Source organism: Phalacrocorax carbo, chromosome 7 (assembly GCF_963921805.1).
Source record: "Phalacrocorax carbo chromosome 7, bPhaCar2.1, whole genome shotgun sequence".
NCBI lineage: Eukaryota > Metazoa > Chordata > Aves > Suliformes > Phalacrocoracidae > Phalacrocorax > Phalacrocorax carbo.
Genome location: NC_087519.1, coordinates 44,355,137 through 44,375,845, shown reverse-complemented (window position 1 = coordinate 44,375,845; position 20,709 = coordinate 44,355,137). Strand labels below are relative to the sequence as shown.

The following is a 20,709-nucleotide window of genomic DNA, read 5'->3' as shown; positions in this document are numbered from 1 at the left end:
TAAAAGTACTGCTGCTTCTTAGTGCTTAATGGCTGCTTACATTCTACCCTGTAATACTTTCTTTACTGTAAGGCTTTAATAATCTTATTACTTCATCTTGTTTGTATGCGATGTGAAGGACTTGCATTGCTTCTTGTTTTAATTAATTTTTTCTAATCTGGTACAGGAAGTATTCTTGGAGTCGAGTTGACCAGTTCTTTCAAGTATGAAGTGCCCAATGCAAGGTTGAAGTACTAGTACATTAACAAGTCTCCTTCAGAAAGGTTACTTAATTAATTAAAAGTGGTTGCTAACATCAGTCTTAGACAGGCATGTTGTTCTAGGTATGGTTAACTCTAAACTTGCAAAAAAAAAAGTTAGACTTCAGATTTTAAGTTTTCTGCAGTGTTTATTCACTGCCCTAGTAAGGACAGTCTATTCAAACCCAAACCTTCATTCTGGATCCATCATAAATTTCCGGGAATGATTCTATGTGTAGAAAGAGACCGATACTATTTACTACTAGATCTGGCTTTAAAAAACTACAATTTTCTTAACTGTTTCCAAAAATAGTATGTATCCCTTATTCAAAGACTGCTAAAAATTAAAGACCTAGTGACTCTGCTAAAAAGATCTATCTGATTTTAATGATGAAGGTGAGTCTTGGCAAGTTAAAAGAATGAATAACATGGAGGAGGTCCTTTTCTGTAATACCTAAGTCTTAAGTTTCCCATCAGATTGGGTTTACTAGACCAAAAGTTTTGCTGTGCAACATGGTGCATGCAGGAGAAGGTTCATGGATAGTGGTGTGGATAGTGGCTTCCTGGTAAAATACCTCTGCTTGTTCCCTGTTCGCTTTGGAGGTGGCGGGCGGGGGGGAGCACACTAGCATCACACAAGCTGTGCCTAATTCAACTTTTTGGTGTTGGACAAGAATATAGGATGTGTAGAAATATACAGACAATTTCCTCTTTCCCGAGAGTGGGAGGAGATGCTCTAGAGGATCAGTCTTCTCAGGCCAAGTATTATGGTAATAGCAAACCAGAAGACTCCTCTTTATTATAGCAAAACCGCATCTCAGGAAATGTTGGCAGAGAGATTCCTCTGGTTTGTCAGAAGTCCTTTGGTTCAAAGGATTACATTGGTAGCTATGTCTGTTGTGTTTCTGGATGCTACCATGTGTCCTGCTGACAGTGACATCCTTCCCTTTGTCTTATCAGAGGCCTCTCTATCTTACTTCTCAGCTGTCTGTGCATATCTTTGCTTTCAAGTACTTCTGTACCACTCCTGGTCAGTCTGCTCCTAACTTCCATAAAATTAACATGTCTTTAAATTCTTGAATGGAAACTATTGCTGTTTGACTTAAGAGTCCACTTCCACATGTTTTGTACTATGGAAATTTTGTATTTAATCTTGACTTTTTAAATATATTTTTTTTAATGCTGTGATAGTTAGGACACTCTTTCTACCCTTTCCCTCACTGGTGCCCTCTTTACTCTCCCAACTTACTGAGGAAGTCTCTTGTTCAGATGTTTGCACTTCTGGCTTGTGTCAGGAAGGAGCAACAAAGAATGTTTAGAACATACGGTCGCTGTGCGGAATGCTGAAGCCCTTTTATGCTATTTCTTACAATTATTGGATCATGTGGCCTTCCTTTGGCTGCTTATGATATTCCTAGTTGAAATTTTAAATTTAAAATTTTCCTGGCTAAGAGACTTCTGTGTCAGCCAGATGGGAGTATTTGATGGCAGATACTAGTAACAGACTAAAAATAAGTCTTTGCAATGGTGGTGAATTATTGTCCCTCTCCTCAAAAGAAGCTCTGCAAAAATGAAAACTGTCTAGTGTTAAAGTGAAGGTGATTTTTGGCTGTGTTGGCATGACTTACCAGTCGTGTTTTTTCCTTTGGACCATGTTTGGAAAATGGCTCCATGTGTTATATACATGTGTGTATATATGTATTTTTTCCAAGCGTATTTCCTATATTACTGTATTTCTTGCTTTCAGTGTCATGGCTGGAGAGCAAAGGAAATGTCTATACCACAGTGAATACTATGCAGTTCAGAAAGGATGGGTTTTTTGTTTTGTTTCTGGGGTTTGTGTGTTTTGGTGTTTTTTTCCTAGAAAAAAAAGTCAAATTAGCCTTGACTGTCCTTCTAAGTGTGTATGTGAGCTTTTTGCTGTTAAAAATAAATGAGCTTGTGAGATGGTGGAGGGTCTCCAGGGAGGCCTACAAGTATCAGCAATGGCCAGTACTGCTTATATTCTCTTTTGCTAATAACAGTAGCATAGAAATAATAATGAATGCTGTGACATCGGGTTTTTTAAAACTTGTTTTCCAGACACCTGGGGATGTAGGTGCTCTACGATGGCTTGGCATTTGACTCGCCCCATTAACTTCCTGCTTCTTAAGGGATCAGATTTTGCTGGCTTAGACTTCAGATAGTGTTAGAATCTGATACAGGGGGGCATTAGTGGTGTTGAGTAGCCATCTGCCCACCATTCCTCCCATGAAGGGACCCTCTATCCCAGTGGAGTACACTTTTTTTTTTCTCCACCCTTGCCTTCAACAACTTTGCCAATGTTTGTTTGAGATGAGTGCAGGAATGGCTGCTCTGCCAACAATCACAAGTTCAACCATAATTTGCTACTAAATTATGGTAGTAACAAACATTCAGTGCTGGTTGACAGTGTTTTGAGTGTTTAATATTTCAGTCGCCAGACTTCAGAATCTTGCATCAGTGGCCTTAAAGGTTTATTTGTTTGTGGCAGCACCAGTTTTAACAATGTTCTCTGAAGGAGAGATATCTCATGTTCTGCTCATGTTCCTTGTACCTGCCCCTATGATAGGCTCTGTCACTAGAAGCTCAGGCTGACTGATTCTGTGGAGGGTCAGTGGAAGATAGTTTCATAGCTAGAAGTTCTGGTCACAGTGCTATTCCACAGAAATAACTGTTGATGAGCATGAAGAAGCTGGCAGCGATGAGTGGGATCTACATGTGGGATGTTCTAGCTTTGGTGTGCTGGATAAGAGCAGATGGTGGAATAGTCATATTTGGTCATCTTCCCCAAGGCCTCTTAGGAGATAGCTGTGATGTGGATTAAGCGCTGAGGTTGCATTTGGTTGCTGTCTTCCTCGGAACTCCAGTAGAAAAAGGAGTAACTGGTACCACTGCACGGGTACAGGTTGTAAGTATTTGTTCAGGGTCAATTTAAATTTAGGACTATAATCCATTTTCTCTACTGTTAAATAGGGAATACTGCAAAGTGCTAGAACTGTGCAAAACACTTGTCAAATATATTGAAAGAAACAAACAAAGCAAGTGGTAGCTTGTTTTTTCCTATAAAAAAGGTTTGTTAATCCTTCATAAGGTGTAACTGTACTTGGCTGTCTGCCAGCAAGCTTCCCCCATATGCAGATGAGTTATTTCTGAATCATTTGGGTCATCAAGCAACCTCTGTAGGTAAGGAAGGGTAAAAAATATCTTAGGATTTTGAAGTAAGAGTAGCTTTAGTACTTCAGCTTGCTTCTCGAGTTCTGCTTCATAAGTCTGACAACTGCTTTGTTTTAGGGAGATTCAATAACATTAGACCCATGAACTGACTAGAAAGTGGCTCATGCTAGTTAGAAATCATAAAAAACCCAGGGTTTTAGCTGTTCTAATGGTAGAGTCAAAGTAATTTATCTAAGGAACATAACGCATTATGTTTTGGGTTGTATTCGTATGCTGCGTAATGCAGCCTCTTGACTTGAATTCCTTGTACCAGTCTGACTTCTTGCACTGGTTTAGCATAAGAGGAGGTTTTTCATAGGCTTTCCCCCACCCTTGCCATGTAAAATAAACATTAAAATTACTTGTACATATAGCATTGCAGCTTGATAGTTAATTTTGTACTTATGGTTATTAAAGTTATGTTCAGGATTTCCCATCTTCCTGGACCACTGATGTGGTGACATGCTGTGTTTCATAACACAAGCCATCTGACACTTTTGTGGTGTGATCTGACCTTCAGGAGTGGGGCATGTCCTCCTCCTTCAGCAGGAGGGTGTAAAAGAAATAAGAATTCATCTTATCCCACATCATAGATACAATGTGTAAATCGGTGAACTTTATAACTTGAACCTTAGAATTCTAGAGCAGTCTTCACCGGAGAGAGAGGCATGTAGGAAGACTCTAGTTAGCCTAAACAAAATCTAGTCTATGCTTTAAGGATGTGTAATGTTGCTGCTTAACAGAACTGAAGATATGTGTTTGCTGATGTAAATGCTTTGAAGAGCCCTTGTAGATCAATGTAGAGTAGATACGGCTTAAATAATTTGTGCAGTGCCTTTAAATTGTAAACACAGGTACAGTATAGCACTTGAACTATACTTATTGTAAAAATTATTTTCCAGCAGGAGATAGCATGAAAGTTAAGATATACTGCCTGTGCTGAAAAACGTGAATGTGTTAGTGAATAACCCGAGCTTTTAAAATAGTCATTAAATAGTTTACAAGGGTCTGTGTATCTTAATAGGAGGAGACTAAACTGAACAGGCTAAGGTAGACAGAACCACTTTTATTTTTACTGTAGAAGCAAGGGAACAGTGATTATCATATAATATTTGATGGAGAATATTTATGCGAAGTGCCAGGCCGTTGCCATCTTTGTTTCTGTGCTGTCACTTAATATGCAATTCTACAGTGTCACTTAGTGAAATGTAATTACACATGCACAGACCAAGAAGGTGTTTAAAAAAACGCAAACAAAAAAACTACAAAAAACCCACCAAAGCCCAAACAACTACATCTAATACTAGCACCAGTTCTGAAACAATGAATTTTAATTGCATAGAACTCTTGAAGACTTTTTGAAGTTGCATCATCTTAAAATTACTATGTAGTTAAAAAAATCTTAGAAAATAATAGAGTATTTAAATAAGTGTTGTTTATTTGTGATGTAGATGTGGATTTGATTTACAACTAGATGAAAGATGTTAAATTGCTATTTTCAATTTAGCATGAAATTTAAACTTTGCAGCAAGAAATAAATTTGCTGATGGTTGAGTTGAATAAACTCTCTTGAAACCTCTCTCATAACCTTAAAACTTCTGCGGCCTTGTCGAGATGCTGAACCATGGAGTCTAATTTTAGATGCTCAGATTTGAAAAATTTGCTTAAGCATTCTGTAAAATTAATTCTCATATGCCAATAGGTTTGTATATGACTTCTGTTTTTAAGCTACTCTTAAGTTCATTGCATTTCTTGGCAAAATGCAATGTATTTTTATCCAAGGGTTTCAGATATTGAGGATCTTAAATCTATTTTTTTAATGAAACTTAGGCTAAAATGTTACTGTTTAGTATACTAATCAGTATCCAAGTCTTAACTAAAAATGTGGAAATTTTTTTAACACAGAATCAGAATTGTCGTCTTACAGGTACAGTGTGAATTTCTGTGTCAAGGTGAATTTGCAAGCTAAATACACAACAATTTTTTTCTTATTGTACTTAGAAACTCAAAGTACTAAAAATATTTGAAAGCTGAATAGGAAGTCTTTATTTGGAACATCAGTTTTTTGCCGTTCACTGTTTTGATCAATAACAATTTAATTTATAGTTAGCGTTCTTGGAATAATCACTACTAGTCATCTTAACTTGGATGTCAATTATTTTTTTTATTCCTAAAAGCAATCTGTAGCATATTTATAATTACAGTGAAGTAACAAAAATAAGCAATAAAGCTAAATCTCATCAGTTGATTTGTCAGCAATTTGTTAGCCCTGTATTACATCCGTGGAAAGTTTTCCCCCAGCTTCCTTTCAGGAAACTTTCTTCTCATATGCATAACCACAGAATTTTGTATTCTTTGATATCTCATAGTTAATGTATATATTTTTTTTTTTTAAGATGGTATCGCAAAAATCCAGGCCTGATTAACTTGAGTGTTAAACTAACCCCGTTGTATTGCCTGAGTTAGTGTCTCCACTGTTTGGCGTGTGTGGGATGTAATGTTTTTGTTTCCATTGAGCAAAACAGGGCTTGATTTTAATTGTAAGTATTTGTGGGCAAAAGCAGTAGTTAGCATGTATTTAAAGAAAGAGCTTGAAAAGAAAGCAAGCTTTTCCTTACACTGGCACTGTTGCTCAGCAGGATTTTTCTCTATGCTTGCAGGTTTTGACTGAACTGGGTTTGACAATGTCAGGCTTTGGCAGCACAAGTGACTTGAGTTTCTGTTAGCTCTGCTGCAGCAGTCTGGTGTGAATGTGAGAATGGTGCCAGTCTTTGCTTAAGGCAGAGCTGCAGAAGATTTGAGCTATTGCATTAGTGATGGTATCTCTCATTCAGGAGCACAATAAAACCACTGTCTTTTTGCTTTTGTTGCTGTTGCTTGTGTAGTGTTCAGGAGGAGGAAGACAGACCGACCTGTGAATGGAGGAGCAAAAAGTAAACTAGAAAAGGGTGTTGGGAGGAAACAGGAAGCATGGGTTAAAGCAAGAGAAGAAAGAACCTGATCTGGGGAGTTCAGCTTGAAGAAATCTAGCTGTTGGGTAGAAGTTGTAGTAAGAATAGACTGAAGTGAGGGAGGAGTTGGTGGGAAAGAAAACTACAACAGAGGGGCCCAAGATTGAGAGATGAAAGGTAGAGGCAAAGGTGAACAAGTTTGGGGAACTAGTTTAGCATTTTCTAAAAAAGTCTAATTATGCTTTCATAAATTTCAATAGAAAGGATCAGAATGAGTTGCCCTGTGCAGTTAGAACCATTGGTCTCCCTGAAAGCTCAGTTAGACTTAGCATGCTGAATGCTATTTTGAGGTGAGCTTACACAGCCTTAAGTTCTTTGGCAGTACCAAAATGAGTGCATTTTACAGAGATGGCGCCTGAGTTTAAAACTGACTTACAATCACTTTGAACATTATAAATGTATAATGACAGATTTCCTGAATACTGACTAAATACTTCTTGCTTCTTCTTTTAGACGGGGCTTGAATCCACCCCACAGAGTGAAGTCAATTTCAATGACTACTTTCACACAACAGGAAATAGAGTTTCTGCAGAAACATGGAAATGAAGTAAGTATCATTTGGAGAATATCAAGAGGTTTTGGCAATTTAATATTAAATTAAACTTTAAAACACTACTTAAGGAAAACTTGGCTTTTTGGTGGAAAAAAGTAGAAGTCTTTTGAAGCCAACATCATCTGAAGTGATGCTTCTAAAGAGCTTGTTTCACTTGGGTAGCTTATCACCATAAAGCTACATGTTATTGCCCAACCCAGACAATCTAGATTCATATGATCAGTGTTTCTGAATTAGTTTTTCTCTAGCTTTTGCGTAAGGCAACATGCATCTGTGTTGTTTTTTTCTCTTGCAAGCCCAGACCTTGAGACTGACTGCAGCAGAGTTTCCTGAAAGAGCATACTGTGACAAAAACAAATTTGTTGCTTATAGCTGTAGTTCTTCAGAGTAGATATTAAAGTCTTCTAGTAGTCTCAACAGCCTCTTTCTTTAATGAAAGTATATCAGTGTTGAAGGTTCTTGAAGACAGCAGGGAAAGGGAGAATTTTTTTCATCTAAGGATTATTATCTCTTAAGTGTCTATGTTTAGAGTGGCTTGGGGCATCTTTGAAGACAAGAAGTTCTAGCATACTGCCTTTTTGGTCTTTTTAATAGGTAAAAACTAAATCTGAGGTAAATGTTGGATTGGCTCTGTGGGGACACATGGAGCATGTAGATCCTGGACGTGGCTATTGCTGTCCTCAATTTGAGGATGATGTGTTTATATTTTAATACCATACTATAGCATTGAGGATTTTAGAGGAAGCTTTTTCTTTGGTTCTGAATTAGAAAAAGTTCTATTTCACTTTGTTTGCATCTGTATTCTGTTTTAGTAGAACTATTGATTGTAGGCTACAGACTGTCTTATCAACGTGTTCTTGTGAAGCTTTGTGGGGATAAATCCCATCGTTAGCAAAAATGCTGATACTTGACGTTCTTAAACTTGGCCCATTCATAACTGTCAGGTTGAAGAATGAAAATAGAAGCAGCAATTTCCTTTTCTGTCCTGGTAAATGTGTGTTATTTGTTGAAATGACTGTTAGTGGATGATTCCTCTAGACATGGCTACAACAAAGTCTAAACTCCTCCAGGCATCATAAAATACTCTTAATGGCTCTGACTGTTTTTTTAATTGTTTTGGCATGTTAAAGCTGTATAACATTGCGTATATATGTATGTACATATGTGTGTATATACACATATAGCATATTGCTGACTTTTTGCACAGGGAGAATAATAACAAATCTTTCATGGATTTCAATATAGTATGTTGGAGTCTCTTTCCATAAGATTAGATTGTAAACTCAAACTTTGCTTTAAGCTTCACAAGTGTAAAGGAAAATGTGTGTCGTGCCCCCCCCCCCCCCCCCCCCCCCCCGCATCTGTGTTCATTTCAGTTTTTCATTGAATCTGCAATGGCTAGAGAATGCTACTGGTTTCATTTTTCACTGATTTGAAACCTTAAGTGATCCCCTATTAGTATAGTTGCCCTTCTCATTACAGACCTGACTAGTCTGCCGATCATAATGATTTAGTTGATACATAATTTAGTACTGACATAAAAAAATTCATGTCTCTCCAATGCTATACTATGTTTGAAAAGCAGGGGTCTTTGTGTTTCTAGTACTTATTCCTCTAAAGTCTTGCAATGATTTAAATGAGTTACCTCATAAATGAAGGTGTCCTAAGTTTAATTTTGGGTTATTGGATAGCAGTGCATTGCCTTAATTCTGAAGTAACACTGAACAGATATTTATAATCGCAGATGGTAGATTTAACAGGAGCTCAAATACTGAACAGAAGTGATATTGGTTTAGACACTGTTAGAGATCTAAAACTTAGTTAAACATGTTTTCACTTTGTCACAGTGTATGTTGCAGTAGTTAATAAGCATTTTGCTTTCTCTTGTTGGTACTGGACTTTGGAATACTCACCTGCAGATAAGATAACCTGTTGGGCTGATTAAGTTCATCTGACCTCACAAAAAAACTTATTCTTTGCTTATCTTGCTTTTCAGCATAGGTGGCTCTTGTGTATATATTAAGAAATGAAATTTTCTAGGATAAACTTGTTCAAACATGGAACTGTCCAAAACTTTACTTCGTTTCACACGTCCATATTCTACAGTCACTAAATGGTTTAGGTGTTGTAACATTCAGTTGTTTCCATTCTGCAGCTCTCTCTATATATATAAATCAACCTTTTACAGTCTAGTATGTTTAACTTCCATTTTTCTGTAGTTTGTAAAATACTCTCATTCCTACTTTGTCCTCCCAGTCTTTCTCCAGCATGGCCAAGGTCTCTGTGGTAAGCTTTCTTGCTTCCAGATGAGCAGATCATGGTGTACAACAGGGAGCTTGTTCTGAATAGAAAGGAAGATAGCAAGAAAGCTTCCCTGAGATAAGGTAGTTATTAAGGTGGGGGTGAGTCCTTCCTAGAGGAAGTAGTTTTCCACTCCTTCAAAGAGTATTGTATGAGGATTATCTAATTATCTAAGTTATCTAATTAATTAAAAAAAATTCCTGATCTCTGATAGAATAATTTTTCCCCGGTTGTCACAAAGTGACATCTTTGACAGACATGGGTAAAACATTCAGTTAGTGAAAGCCTTCCACAAAGCAACTGCTTTGGGAAGAGGTTATTCAGAGCAGGGAAGAGATTATTCAGGTGTGAGACACCATCTCCTTCCTTGTATATACACCTCCAAGGAATGTCTTGCTGGCACGGGTAACTTGAACTCTTTTTTTCTCTGCTTAAAATACAGTTTTAAACCTCTTTACTGTACTAGAAGACATCTATGTTTTGGTGTTGCTTATTCATCTGCAACTATAAACAGAAGTCCAGACTCTGGTTTTGTGTAATGTTGGGGTTAGCTCACTTTTGCAGCAAGAATGGAGACATCTTCAGCCTGATGTTCCTTAAGCTCCTTCTGAAGTCCTGTTGAAGGATAAAGGCAATTCTGACTCACTGGGTAGGATTTTCCCCATCCTCATTATCTTCATGAAGAGAGGTATTTTCACACTGTATTTTCATGTTAGGAATAATGAGGAGAGAGTGGTATGGAGAAGATTCTGTTTGAATAGTCATAATCAAATGATGCTAATGTTGATTAGGCCTGTGATTCAGTAGTGCAGTGATAGTAGAAAGTGAACTCACTGCAGAAAGTGGAGGTGGTACTCATCTCATGTTGCAGTTATAGCTGTGAATATTTATTCAGAAGCTTTCCCCTGAAGCTGAAAGATAGTATTATGAGGCAAACCAGTTACAAAGTTAACTTTTCTACTACACTTTTGAAAAGTGCCATATGTTTTAGAACCTTTCCAAATAGCCTAATACGCATATGGTGAAAGAAAATGATTTGGTTAGTCTCGGATTTGGAAAAATCTGTTCACCTGGGGGCAAAGAGCATGTTTACCTGAGCTAATGAATAGAATACTACGTGGGTATGCTCAGCTGCTTGTAATTACCTTATCAGTGCTTAGTTTTGTTTTTGTGCCAGTCTTTCTGACTCTTGATAGTACCTGTGCAAGTGTTTCTTACCACTCTAAATTCCAGGAGAACCTACAGTTGCAGAACTGCATGGGTCTGGTTCAGAGCTGGTGTCTGGCCTGACCAAAATGCTTTCCTAGAATCTGCTTTAATACGAGATGTGCCCTAGAAACCTTGGATTGGAAAGAGCTGCCGCGTCCTGACAGAATGTGCTGTGCAGTCAGGTGTCCTTGTAGTACATCCCTGGTTCTGCTAATGCGATATAGAGATACATGAGCTGATTGTGTATAGAACAATGTCTTCATTAGAAGGATTTACTAGCTTGGACTCTGTGCTTAGGAAAACAGCTATAGTTTCTGGACCTAAACTTGCTTCGAAATCAGTATACTGGTGGTATAAAATTCTTTTAACCTACAGAGATTAATGAATAATATTGACATCAGAAGTGCTGAATTACTAAACAAAGCTATAACTTGCTTACATAAGGGAACTGTTTCCAAATCTTTCTTCCTGTGGCGAGTGTTATGTTTTGGAACATAGTTTTGTTGTGTTGTAATCTGTAGTTCTTTGCACTGTCAGCATTACATTTGGTGCATAACTGAGGATGTTTTATTGGGGGGCAGAAGAAGAAATCTAATTTGGTATTTACCGGACTCCTGAAATGCAATATCTCATTAGAACTTTTTAAACTAGACTGACAAGTGTAATTTCTATGCAATGGTATGTCTGGGTCTAAACAAGAAGTGTTCTGTTGCTGTAGGTCTAGTGGTGTTTTTTCTAGTTGAAATGCAGCTTCTACCAGCAGAAGAACTTGCCCTATGATAGCTTTTCCTTGCTGTGCTGCCTTCACTGCATACGAGAGAAGGTGGCTTCATGAGCAAAAACTTAATTTTGCTGCCCAACTGAATTTTTATTATTTCTAACTAGCACAGCCATGCTAACAGGAGTTTCTAAAGTATGGTGGCTCAATGTGTTGTGTAAGCAGAAGGCCTTTGTCTCTCCCATATCCGTCTTCCCACACACACTGGAGATCTGTATCAGTGAAATAGTTATGACATGGTAAAGTGTTGTTTGCTAGCTGAAATATGTAGCACTGAAATAGAAATAATTGAAATTGCAGAATGTCAGAGGCCTTCTGCAAAATTTGATGGATGCTGCTGAGTGAGGGTTTTTTTCTTCATTACAGCTTTTTAGTGTGCCTGTCCTTCCCCATGTTCCTGACTCTGTAAAAACATACACAAAAAAAGCCCCAAAACATGACAACAAACCCAGAAACTAAACCAAAAGCTAAACATCTGTGGAAAACAGGTATGTTTATGTTCGTGTCTGCCTTTGAGCCCTGCCTAGAACTCCTGAAGGCATGAAATGTTACTATGAGGCTGAGTTTTAAACTGGAAGCCTTTCTGGTCAACTTTTTGTGGATTACCAGATGTGCAATGAATAGGATGAGTTCTTTGTTCCTTTGGTGTTAAAGCAGAAAACAAGGGTAATTACTCAAACTATTGGACTACAAATGTAAATAGTGTGCGGAAAACAAGACAGGTAAATGCAGTTTTGCTAGGAAAAAGTTTCTCCCTCAAATAGAATAGCTGTTGAGTGCAGATGGTAATGAAGAGAAATATAGGTAAAGACTTTTATAACATACAATATGCACTTGGCCCAATTTCTCCTTTCAAAGATATATTTAAGTTATGGCAACTCACAGTTTCTGCCTTGCTACCTCCCGGGTTTTTATTTAGGTCAGGGTGAGTAGGTTGAAGCTGGTTGTGATTCTCTTTCCCTCTTTGCTTCATGTTGTACTTACTGATCTAATTCTGAACTTCCCTGTATCTAGTTGCTAAATGTCTAATGGCATCCCTTGCAGGATTGGAGCCTGTTGGCAAAGAACAGGTACTGTTCTTCCCAAACTAGTTGTAAAAGGATTCTCATGAGCTTTCAAATTTGATGAAGATAACTGCTGAATCTTGTTTTCTACTTATTGTTACCTGACAAGATAAAACTTTGCTTTGCCTTGTTACTTTGCAGCTCCCACAATGTAGTAGAGGCAGGCGAAACTTCAAAGTCTTGCTTCTGTCAACCCTTCAACAAAAGTAGACTTTCAAATGCTGCATGTGCTTAATCATTCTGACTTCAATGCTGTCTTTTTTCATCTTGCTGCATTGGTGAACCAGTGGGACATGGACTAATTATACTTTTCGGGGACAGTGGACAATGATTATGGATTGTTGGATGTGTTCCACTGTTTCTAGGGGCTTCCACATAACTTGAATGTTTACTCTTGGCTCCAGCTTGCCAGGCTCTTCTCCCCTAAGCTGAGCATTTTGTTTAGTAGAGCTTTGGTTATCAGAAGGAGGTGTATAGCAAGGCTTCTGGTGAATGAACAGAGCTTTTGAGCAGAGGCTTATTTGTGCTGCTGTTGCAAAAAGAACAATATTAAATGGCTGAACCAGAGTGTTACCAAGAAGATGGTGCAATATAGAAGGATTTCAGAAAGCTGTAGAATTTTTAGGCCTGGTACCTTAATAGTAATCTTGTGTAACTTTGTGGTGAGTTGGGATGCTGCTTCATCTATTATCTGTAAAAGCAAAGGAATGAGTAATTTGTTTAAAGTGGACCTTAAGATGTATCATGAAACTTGGGCAGTAGCATTTTCTGAGTCAGCTCTGCAAATCTAATTTATATATGGAATAGTTAGAGTGGAGACATGTTTTGAAATATGTGCTCTTTGGGATATTAGGTCAAACTTCTCAAAGCCTGCATTGTTCTGAATTTTTGCTTCTTTTGAAAAATACTTCTTTGTTTTCTCAAATAGTGTTTGTATTAGAAAACTAAGAAGAAAATTTCATGTTTAATAGAGTGACTGGTTGCTTAAAGCTTGGTTTTGTGCAGATTTATATGCCCTTTATTGCCTTTTTGCACTTTTTTCCCCTTGTCCTGCAAGTAATGGCTGGGCAAGAGTCAGCACGTGCTGTGCATAACTGTGTGCTAATTTGTTCAGGTGTCCTGCCTAGGCAGCTGTCAGGCCAGACAGCACTGAAGCTCATGTTGAAGGATTGGCAGATTATTCTACATATCCACTAATTTTTTATAATGATTAATCTTTTAGTATCTCAAGTGCTGTCAAATTCGGATAGTGGATTTAAAAGCTACGAGTAGTGGGGAATAAAATAATAGGGGTAGCAAAGATTTAAATGCTGAGTGATCATGCCCCACCATAACTCAACAGCAAGTTGTATGGCATAAATTTCCTTGATCTTTATCATAAGAGTAACTTCTAAATAGCTTTGAAATAAACAAAAAATGGTGATGGCCTGATCAGTAAAAATATTCACATTTCTCACAGCAAACTCTCTGAACAAATTTCAGTACTGTTAGTGACTTATTTTAAGACTGTGGAAAGATAACTGTTTCAAAAAAACAGTTGTATGATGAGGTGAGTTCTGTCTCTGGCAATATTTCTTTAAATTTCCAATTTTGATTTCATCCTACGGTATTGCACAGCACACTACCATTTTCTTCTTTGTAGATAGCTGAAAATTGTGTATTATGGCTCGCTTGAAGCATAATCAATGCAGTATTGTAGATCCCTGTCAAGTCAGATGATAGTAACAAAAGTATAGCTAGAAAGAGCAGACAGGTCACCAGCAAACAAGGAAAGACAACGGGCCTTTTATTGTGTTCTGAATGCTTGCTTGGAATGGCTGCTGATGATCAAAGCATTGTGTGGTACTTCATACAGAAACAGACAAAACTGTGCCTTTTAATAGTTTCTTGTGTGATATTAAAGCTTTAAAATTTGGCTTTCTAAAGGACTTGTCTGTAATTAAGGTTTGTAAGAAATCGTACTTTCTCTGCGAACTTCTTAGGTAAAGAAACCTACGTAAAATTTTAATTTGCATCTCTGGTGTGGTAAAGTAAGCGTTCTAACCTGTGTTTGTATAGCTACTGCTGTCAGACTCTGTTAAAATGAGAACTCCTTGCTGAAGCGTGTGCAGCTAAGTCTAGGTTCTTTTGCTTGGTGGTTGTGTGTTGCCCATTAGTAATACTGTTCTCTCTGCTACCAGTAACAGAGAACCGATAAGCAGTGCCCGGCAGGTTTAAGTAAGTTATAATAGTGACTTAAGGCATATTTCAGTTGTTACTGCTTTTGTTCTAAGTATTTGGAAGAAATTAGTTGCTCCAGGAAATGCTTTTAGAAGCCTGCGCTCTGAAGGTTTCCAAAAATTGCAATGCAGTGCAAGAATTGATGCCCTTAAGAAGCTTGCATCACTTTAAACCAACAGTGCGTTTAGGCAGTGCGGTCCGTCATACCTGTTTGCATACTCATAAACTTATCTACTATATCTGCATAGCTGGTAAATGATCTAAAGTCACACAGGACCTTGTTTTCAAATTTCTTGTAGCAATCGCCTGTAGTGGTCAGGAAGCTGTGAGAGTACTTGACGTGGAGGTGGGTTTTTTTTCTGGCGTCCTCCCTCCCCCGTCCTTGAATGCTTACGCACTTCAGGGTGAGGATGAAGCAGAAAAGTGGGAGGGAGAAAGGTGAAAAACTGGATTGTGGTTTGGCTGTTGCTGTGAGCTGATCTCAGTACAGGTTTGAGTGGTACTAGTGATATGGTAATTGTGATGAGTTTCTTTGATCTGACTTGTTTTGGGTGGTAGGAGAAGGAGGAATAATTTAATGGATTGATATGGGTGGGGAAGAGGACCCCCTCTTCATTTGCTAGCACATCTTAGGCTGGATGCAAACTGATCATCATAATATAGCCCTGAGCATTATTCTGGTAGGTGCCGGGATCAAGTAAGGGCTGTTCCAACATCTGTCTCTGCTTCTCTGAAATTAGGCACAACTCTTCTCTGTATTGTTTCCTGTTGTTCCTCCCGATACTGAAGTTGGGGGTGTCGTGGGGGGGCAGGGTGGGAGGGGACTGCTGTAGACTTGGACACCACCAACTCCTGCTGCCAGGTATTCTGTAATTAGCCATAAGCAGGACTTCTCTTCCTCCTAGCAATCATGTGCCTACTAGTTGGTACAGTTATACTCACAAATCTAAGTATAGAAATACTACTGCTGGCCCACATCAGACTATTGACTGCAGATATTTAAAGCTATACTGATAAATGTTCTGACTATAAATTTTGTCAGCAAAAAGTAGCTCTTATGTGAAAGATTACTGCTATTAAAATAGCGCTTCATGCTATTGGCTATTATTTTAGAACAGACGTGCGACTTTTTTGACTGAATTTATATCTTCTAACTTTGTATGAACAAGTATTAGTATTAAATACCTTCAGTTTCATTTAATCTACTACCATACCGCAAATAACTGTTTAAATTTGCAAACTGTAATTAGTGCGTTGAACTTAACCCTTTTGTGGAGTATAATTGCTGAATGAATGCTGAATAGCTGAGTGTATTTGAAGTAAGAACTACTGAACTTATTTTTAGATGAGAGTTTAAATCACTAATTTGGAGCTATCCTTTGATAGTTAGATCTGTTTCCCATTGTGTCTCTAGTGAATAGATGACAGCAAGGACTGGAGTGTTGGACATACAAGCAGGCTATATAAAACTGAGACATCGAGTACAAAATATATATTTACGCTGTCTGTCTAATCTCTCTAATCCTAAGCAATCTTCGAAATGACCTATAAGATAACACTTGATAACTAGTGCTCCTGAAGATGCTACGTTGCTGCAAGTTTGGTGACGTTAGCTGGCCAGGTAGAGAAGAAGAAAACATCTCTGGGGAAGATGTAGTGGAAGTATTACAGCTTCTACCTTGACTTGCCAACATTCAGGGCAATTGGTTTATGCAGCTCTTGCTTGTTAGCACATGTGCTTCCTCTGAAGGTCATGGGGACAAGGCTGAAAACCTGCCACTATTGCAGGGAGAGAGGGCAACATTTGTAGGGGGCATGTAAGAGGGATGGTCAGTACTATTTCAGAAAGCATGTGGGAAGAGAGGGTATACATCATAAAAACAAAGCTTTTTTTGACTCTGCTTCTCTGGAAAAAACCTTTTAAAATGGTAAGAGTCTGTTTCTGGAGGGTAGCTAATGTTTGGTATATCGTTTGGGTACATAGTCAGGTTACTTGCAGAATAGTCTTAAAGTGCTTAAAGAAAATATTTTAAGTGTGGCAACTCCTGTGTCTTGTTTAGAGAACAGTCACGTTTTTCCTCTTGTCTTGGTCAGGAAGCGAAGCTGAGCATACTGAGAATTTTGTAATTGCTTCAACTTTTGCTTGCTCACAACTACACCTAGAAAATTAAAGCAGAGCAAGAATACTTTCCCCCCTTCTTTCATATCTTCACTCAAGTTAAGTGTATATGATACCATAGAAACTGCATCATGGTAAGAAAGGCTGTTTTTTAAAAAAAGTTCCTATACTCAAATAGTAATTATAAATACTAAATGTCAGATCCTTTAAAAGCTACCATCTGGGGCTTATGGCATATGGAATCTGTTGAAACAGTTGAAATCCTGAAGTACAGGTAAGGTAATATGTAGAATTAGATGAAGGAGAAGTGTCTTAAAGATCACAAGTAGATATCAGGTGCATTGCCCCTTCACCATCAAATACTGTTTTGCAAAATATTTGTAGTATGTACTCATGAAATTGGATGCTAGCATTTGCTTGTCCTGCTGTGACAGATGGTCTTTCAGACCGGTACATGGTGCACCAGTAAGTTGTTAAAGCAGCTCAGTCTGGAACAAAGGATGTGCAGCCACACACTTTTTAATGGTTTCATGTATTAACAACTGTAAACTTAAATAGGTTTTCAATGAAGGTATTTTCTCTGATTAACCCATGGTTGTGTTTTTTTATAAGGTGTGCAAACAGATTTGGCTAGGCCTGTTTGACGATAGATCATCAGCAATTCCAGACTTCAGGGATCCACAGAAAGTAAAGGAATTTCTACAGGAAAAATATGAGAAGAAAAGATGGTAAGATAGCTTTACAATTATAAAGACTACATCTATGACAAGTGAAGACGGACTGTTATCATCGTGTGTTTGAGCGTGCTTTCCTTCTTGTGTGCTCAGTGGACTAGATTGCACAGCTCTGTAAAGTAAAACCATTTCTGGATTTTGTTCAGAGCTCAGAGAAGACAAACTATTTGAAGTTTCTCTGTGTAGTTCATATTGATGGAACAGAAGTGGCTTAAGGGGATGTCAACAACAGTGTAAAGTAAGGCGTTTGCAGGCTTTTACTAAGAGGTGGAAGCAGTGTGGTTTGTGCTATAAAAGTGCTATAAAATATTGATAACTTGGAATTCTAGTTCATTTTAAAAAAATATCTGGCATATTTAAATAATGGGTATTTTGCAAGCTACTGATAGGACTTTTTGCAGCATCAGTGGTTAAAATAGCAAAGCTGAGATCTTCCAGTTCTCTCACTTGAGTCTTACGAATGTTGAACAGAACTTTTCATGGTAAGCCTCTAAAAACATTGCTCTCCTTGAATGTAGGTATGTTCCTCCAGAGCAAGCAAAGGTGGTGGCATCAGTCCATGCGTCCATATCGGGGTCTTCTGCTAGTAGTACAAGCAGCACACCTGAGGTGAAGCCACTCAAATCCCTCTTGGGAGAAGCTGCACCCACACTGCACTTAAACAAGGGCACACCTAGCCAAGTGAGTAATGACAGCTGAAGAGCAGAGAACTGGTCAGCAGTACTTTTTTTTTAGTGGCACATGAGTTTTTGACGTAAGAACTGTTGTCTAATAATATGATCGCTAAAGAACTTTATTTCATGTATTTTATTGCAGTATGCAGATGTTTGCAGATCAGGTTCTAAATTAAGTTTGTTTCTATTGACCAAATAGATTTTTTTAATAGTTATTTTCAGTAAGCAGAATCTTCCAGCGTGATTGACAAGTGTAGTTATGAATATCTTTTGCTTAAATAGCTTTAAAACTTTGAATCTAATGTGATATGTTTTTATGTTTCTTTTTTATTTAAAAAAACAAAGGCTGATACTGTTAACTATGAGATTCATGAATACGTGGATGAAAAGCATGCATGCTCATTATTACTTGCTATGAATTCTGGACCTGTCTTATTAAGAAGCTTTCAGGGAGTGTCTGTATGCTGTTATATAAAGCCAAACAACACTATGTACTTAGATTTTGGAGGGAAGACAGGTTTTTAAAAATGTTTTACCTCTAGGATACAGGCAGCTCTTGAATGGACCTCTTAAGACTCAAATAGTAGAAGTTTGCAGCTTGCAGCCTTGCTATGGAATTCTTCAATTTTTTTCTCCTATAGTGAATGCTAAAGACTTTTGTTTCCCCAATGCAGTGAAAATTTCAAAGCCACCATAGTAGCATAAATATATTGTCTTCCTCATACTGTAAAAGGAGGGTCTGTGATGTATACAGCATCTTGAACTTCAGGAAAAAATAGCTTGTTAAATATGCGTAGTCTATTCTAGTATTTTCTAAAAATCAGTTTGGTAAAATATCAGCTTTTTTGTACTAGCTAATTGAAATGTTGTTTATAGTCTCCTGTTGTAGTTCGATCTCAAGGACAGCAGCAACAAGAAAAGAAACAATTTGACCTCCTCAGTGACCTTGGCTCAGATATCTTTGCTGCTGCTCCGCCTCAGTCAACTGCTACAGCAAATTTTGCTAATTTTGCACACTTCAACAGTCATACAGGTAAGTATTCTGAGCAGCGTATCCATTTTAATAGTGTAAAATGTAATTTTAATTTTTGATTACTTTTAGACTAAAACTTATTCACGAGGTATATGTAACTTCTGTGCCTTGAGATTGTATTGCTCAAGATTTCCTTTAGATCTTTATAAAGAAAGGTTGAAGACAAAGGCTGATAATCCTGCTTTTTGAAGCGGGAGTTGCTATAGCTATTTTCTATATGTATGATTAGACTGTTCCTGCCTACTACTAGAACTTTAGACTCTTCAGGGGAGAGAGTGAGAGGATGAGTAACATAATGTAGGGAGAAGCTGATATTAGACCTTCAATTTTCTTTCTGAAAATTATTAGGAAGAGCGTTCATGGAAAGAAAGCAGATATTAAGGATATTAAGGGAGTTCAAATGTATTGACAATAACTGTCAATTTTTTAAAAGGAAAAACAAAGGCTTCCTCAGTTTAAAGAATGACCTCCTCTTTGTGTGTGTGTCTATTTGAAAACTGAATACTATCTGTGTGGGTAGTATTCTGTAGTTTCAGGAAGAATAAACAAGCTTTTTGAGCATATGTATTGACTGAGGGTGGGGGTAGGCCTTGAATTCTTAAAGAATGACTTCAGTAAAATATATTGAGCCCTCAGGGTTTATTTTCAGCCAAAGATCTTGAGCCATAGAAGTCTCTCCTAAAGAAAAAGTTGATTTTGTGGTCACTGAACTATGTTGTTGCTAACTTGCATTGTAATTGTGGGAAAGTACCTTTGCCTGCCTTGTCTGAATGGGCTTTTCATCTAGTTTTTCTGAGAGAAACTGATGCTGCTAAGCCAACAAGAATAAGATATTTCTTGCAAATCAGTCCTGAAATTGTTAACAGCTGGGAAGAAGTGTGATGGAGGGGACTTAAAGCCCACCCGGGGAACTGAGCAAAGTATCAAGGCTATCTCAGAGTTAACTTCAAAAAAAAGTATGTTGTGAAATAGCTGGCTGAATTCAATAATACAGAATACGAATTGTTGTTGCAGTAGATTTGGTAGAATCCTTAACATAAGTTTTCATGTTAATCATCTTTTTGGAGGTATATTTAACTGGGAGACCTTGTACAACATTGGCCAGTCAGCACAGTGTTACTGAAGAGGCTGCATATCTTTAATTCTTTCTAATAACTCACTCTTTCCAAACTTGTTGCTGAATGATTCTGTATTTATATACCTGTAATTACTCCTCGTGGGGTTCAGGAGATGGAAATTCCATTAAAGCAACATTTCAATACCATGTTCCAAATCCAGGTAAAATTCCACTGCACCTCTGTTGGGTAATTTTTAAAAGGATAAAAAGCAATATGAACGCTCAAGAAAAAATACAATCTTAAAGTCTTAATTTCTGGTTGAAATAAGTGATGAAAATAAAAACTGAGAGGAATGCTCAGCTGTACTGACTTGTTTTCTGTTTCAATAATTAACCTTTGTGGTAATTCCCATTACTCCTTGCCATTAGTTTTAGAACCCAAAACAGTTTCAGGGCTGGTAAATCAGTTTCTAAAAGACAAAA

General features: G+C 37.7%; 1 protein-coding gene across 4 annotated transcripts in view; it reads left to right on the top strand.

Moving 5' to 3' along the window:
• Nucleotides 1–20,709, top strand: part of AGFG1 (ArfGAP with FG repeats 1) — a 36,446-nt gene that overhangs the window by 2,854 nt on the left and 12,883 nt on the right. For all 4 annotated transcript variants that reach the window (XM_064457739.1, XM_064457738.1, XM_064457741.1 and 1 more), the window contains exons 2-5: nucleotides 6,938–7,031; nucleotides 17,341–17,456; nucleotides 17,981–18,143; nucleotides 19,013–19,169. In XM_064457739.1, the coding sequence (XP_064313809.1) occupies nucleotides 6,938–7,031; nucleotides 17,341–17,456; nucleotides 17,981–18,143; nucleotides 19,013–19,169 (530 nt within the window). The remainder of the gene's footprint in view (nucleotides 1–6,937; nucleotides 7,032–17,340; nucleotides 17,457–17,980; nucleotides 18,144–19,012; nucleotides 19,170–20,709) is intronic.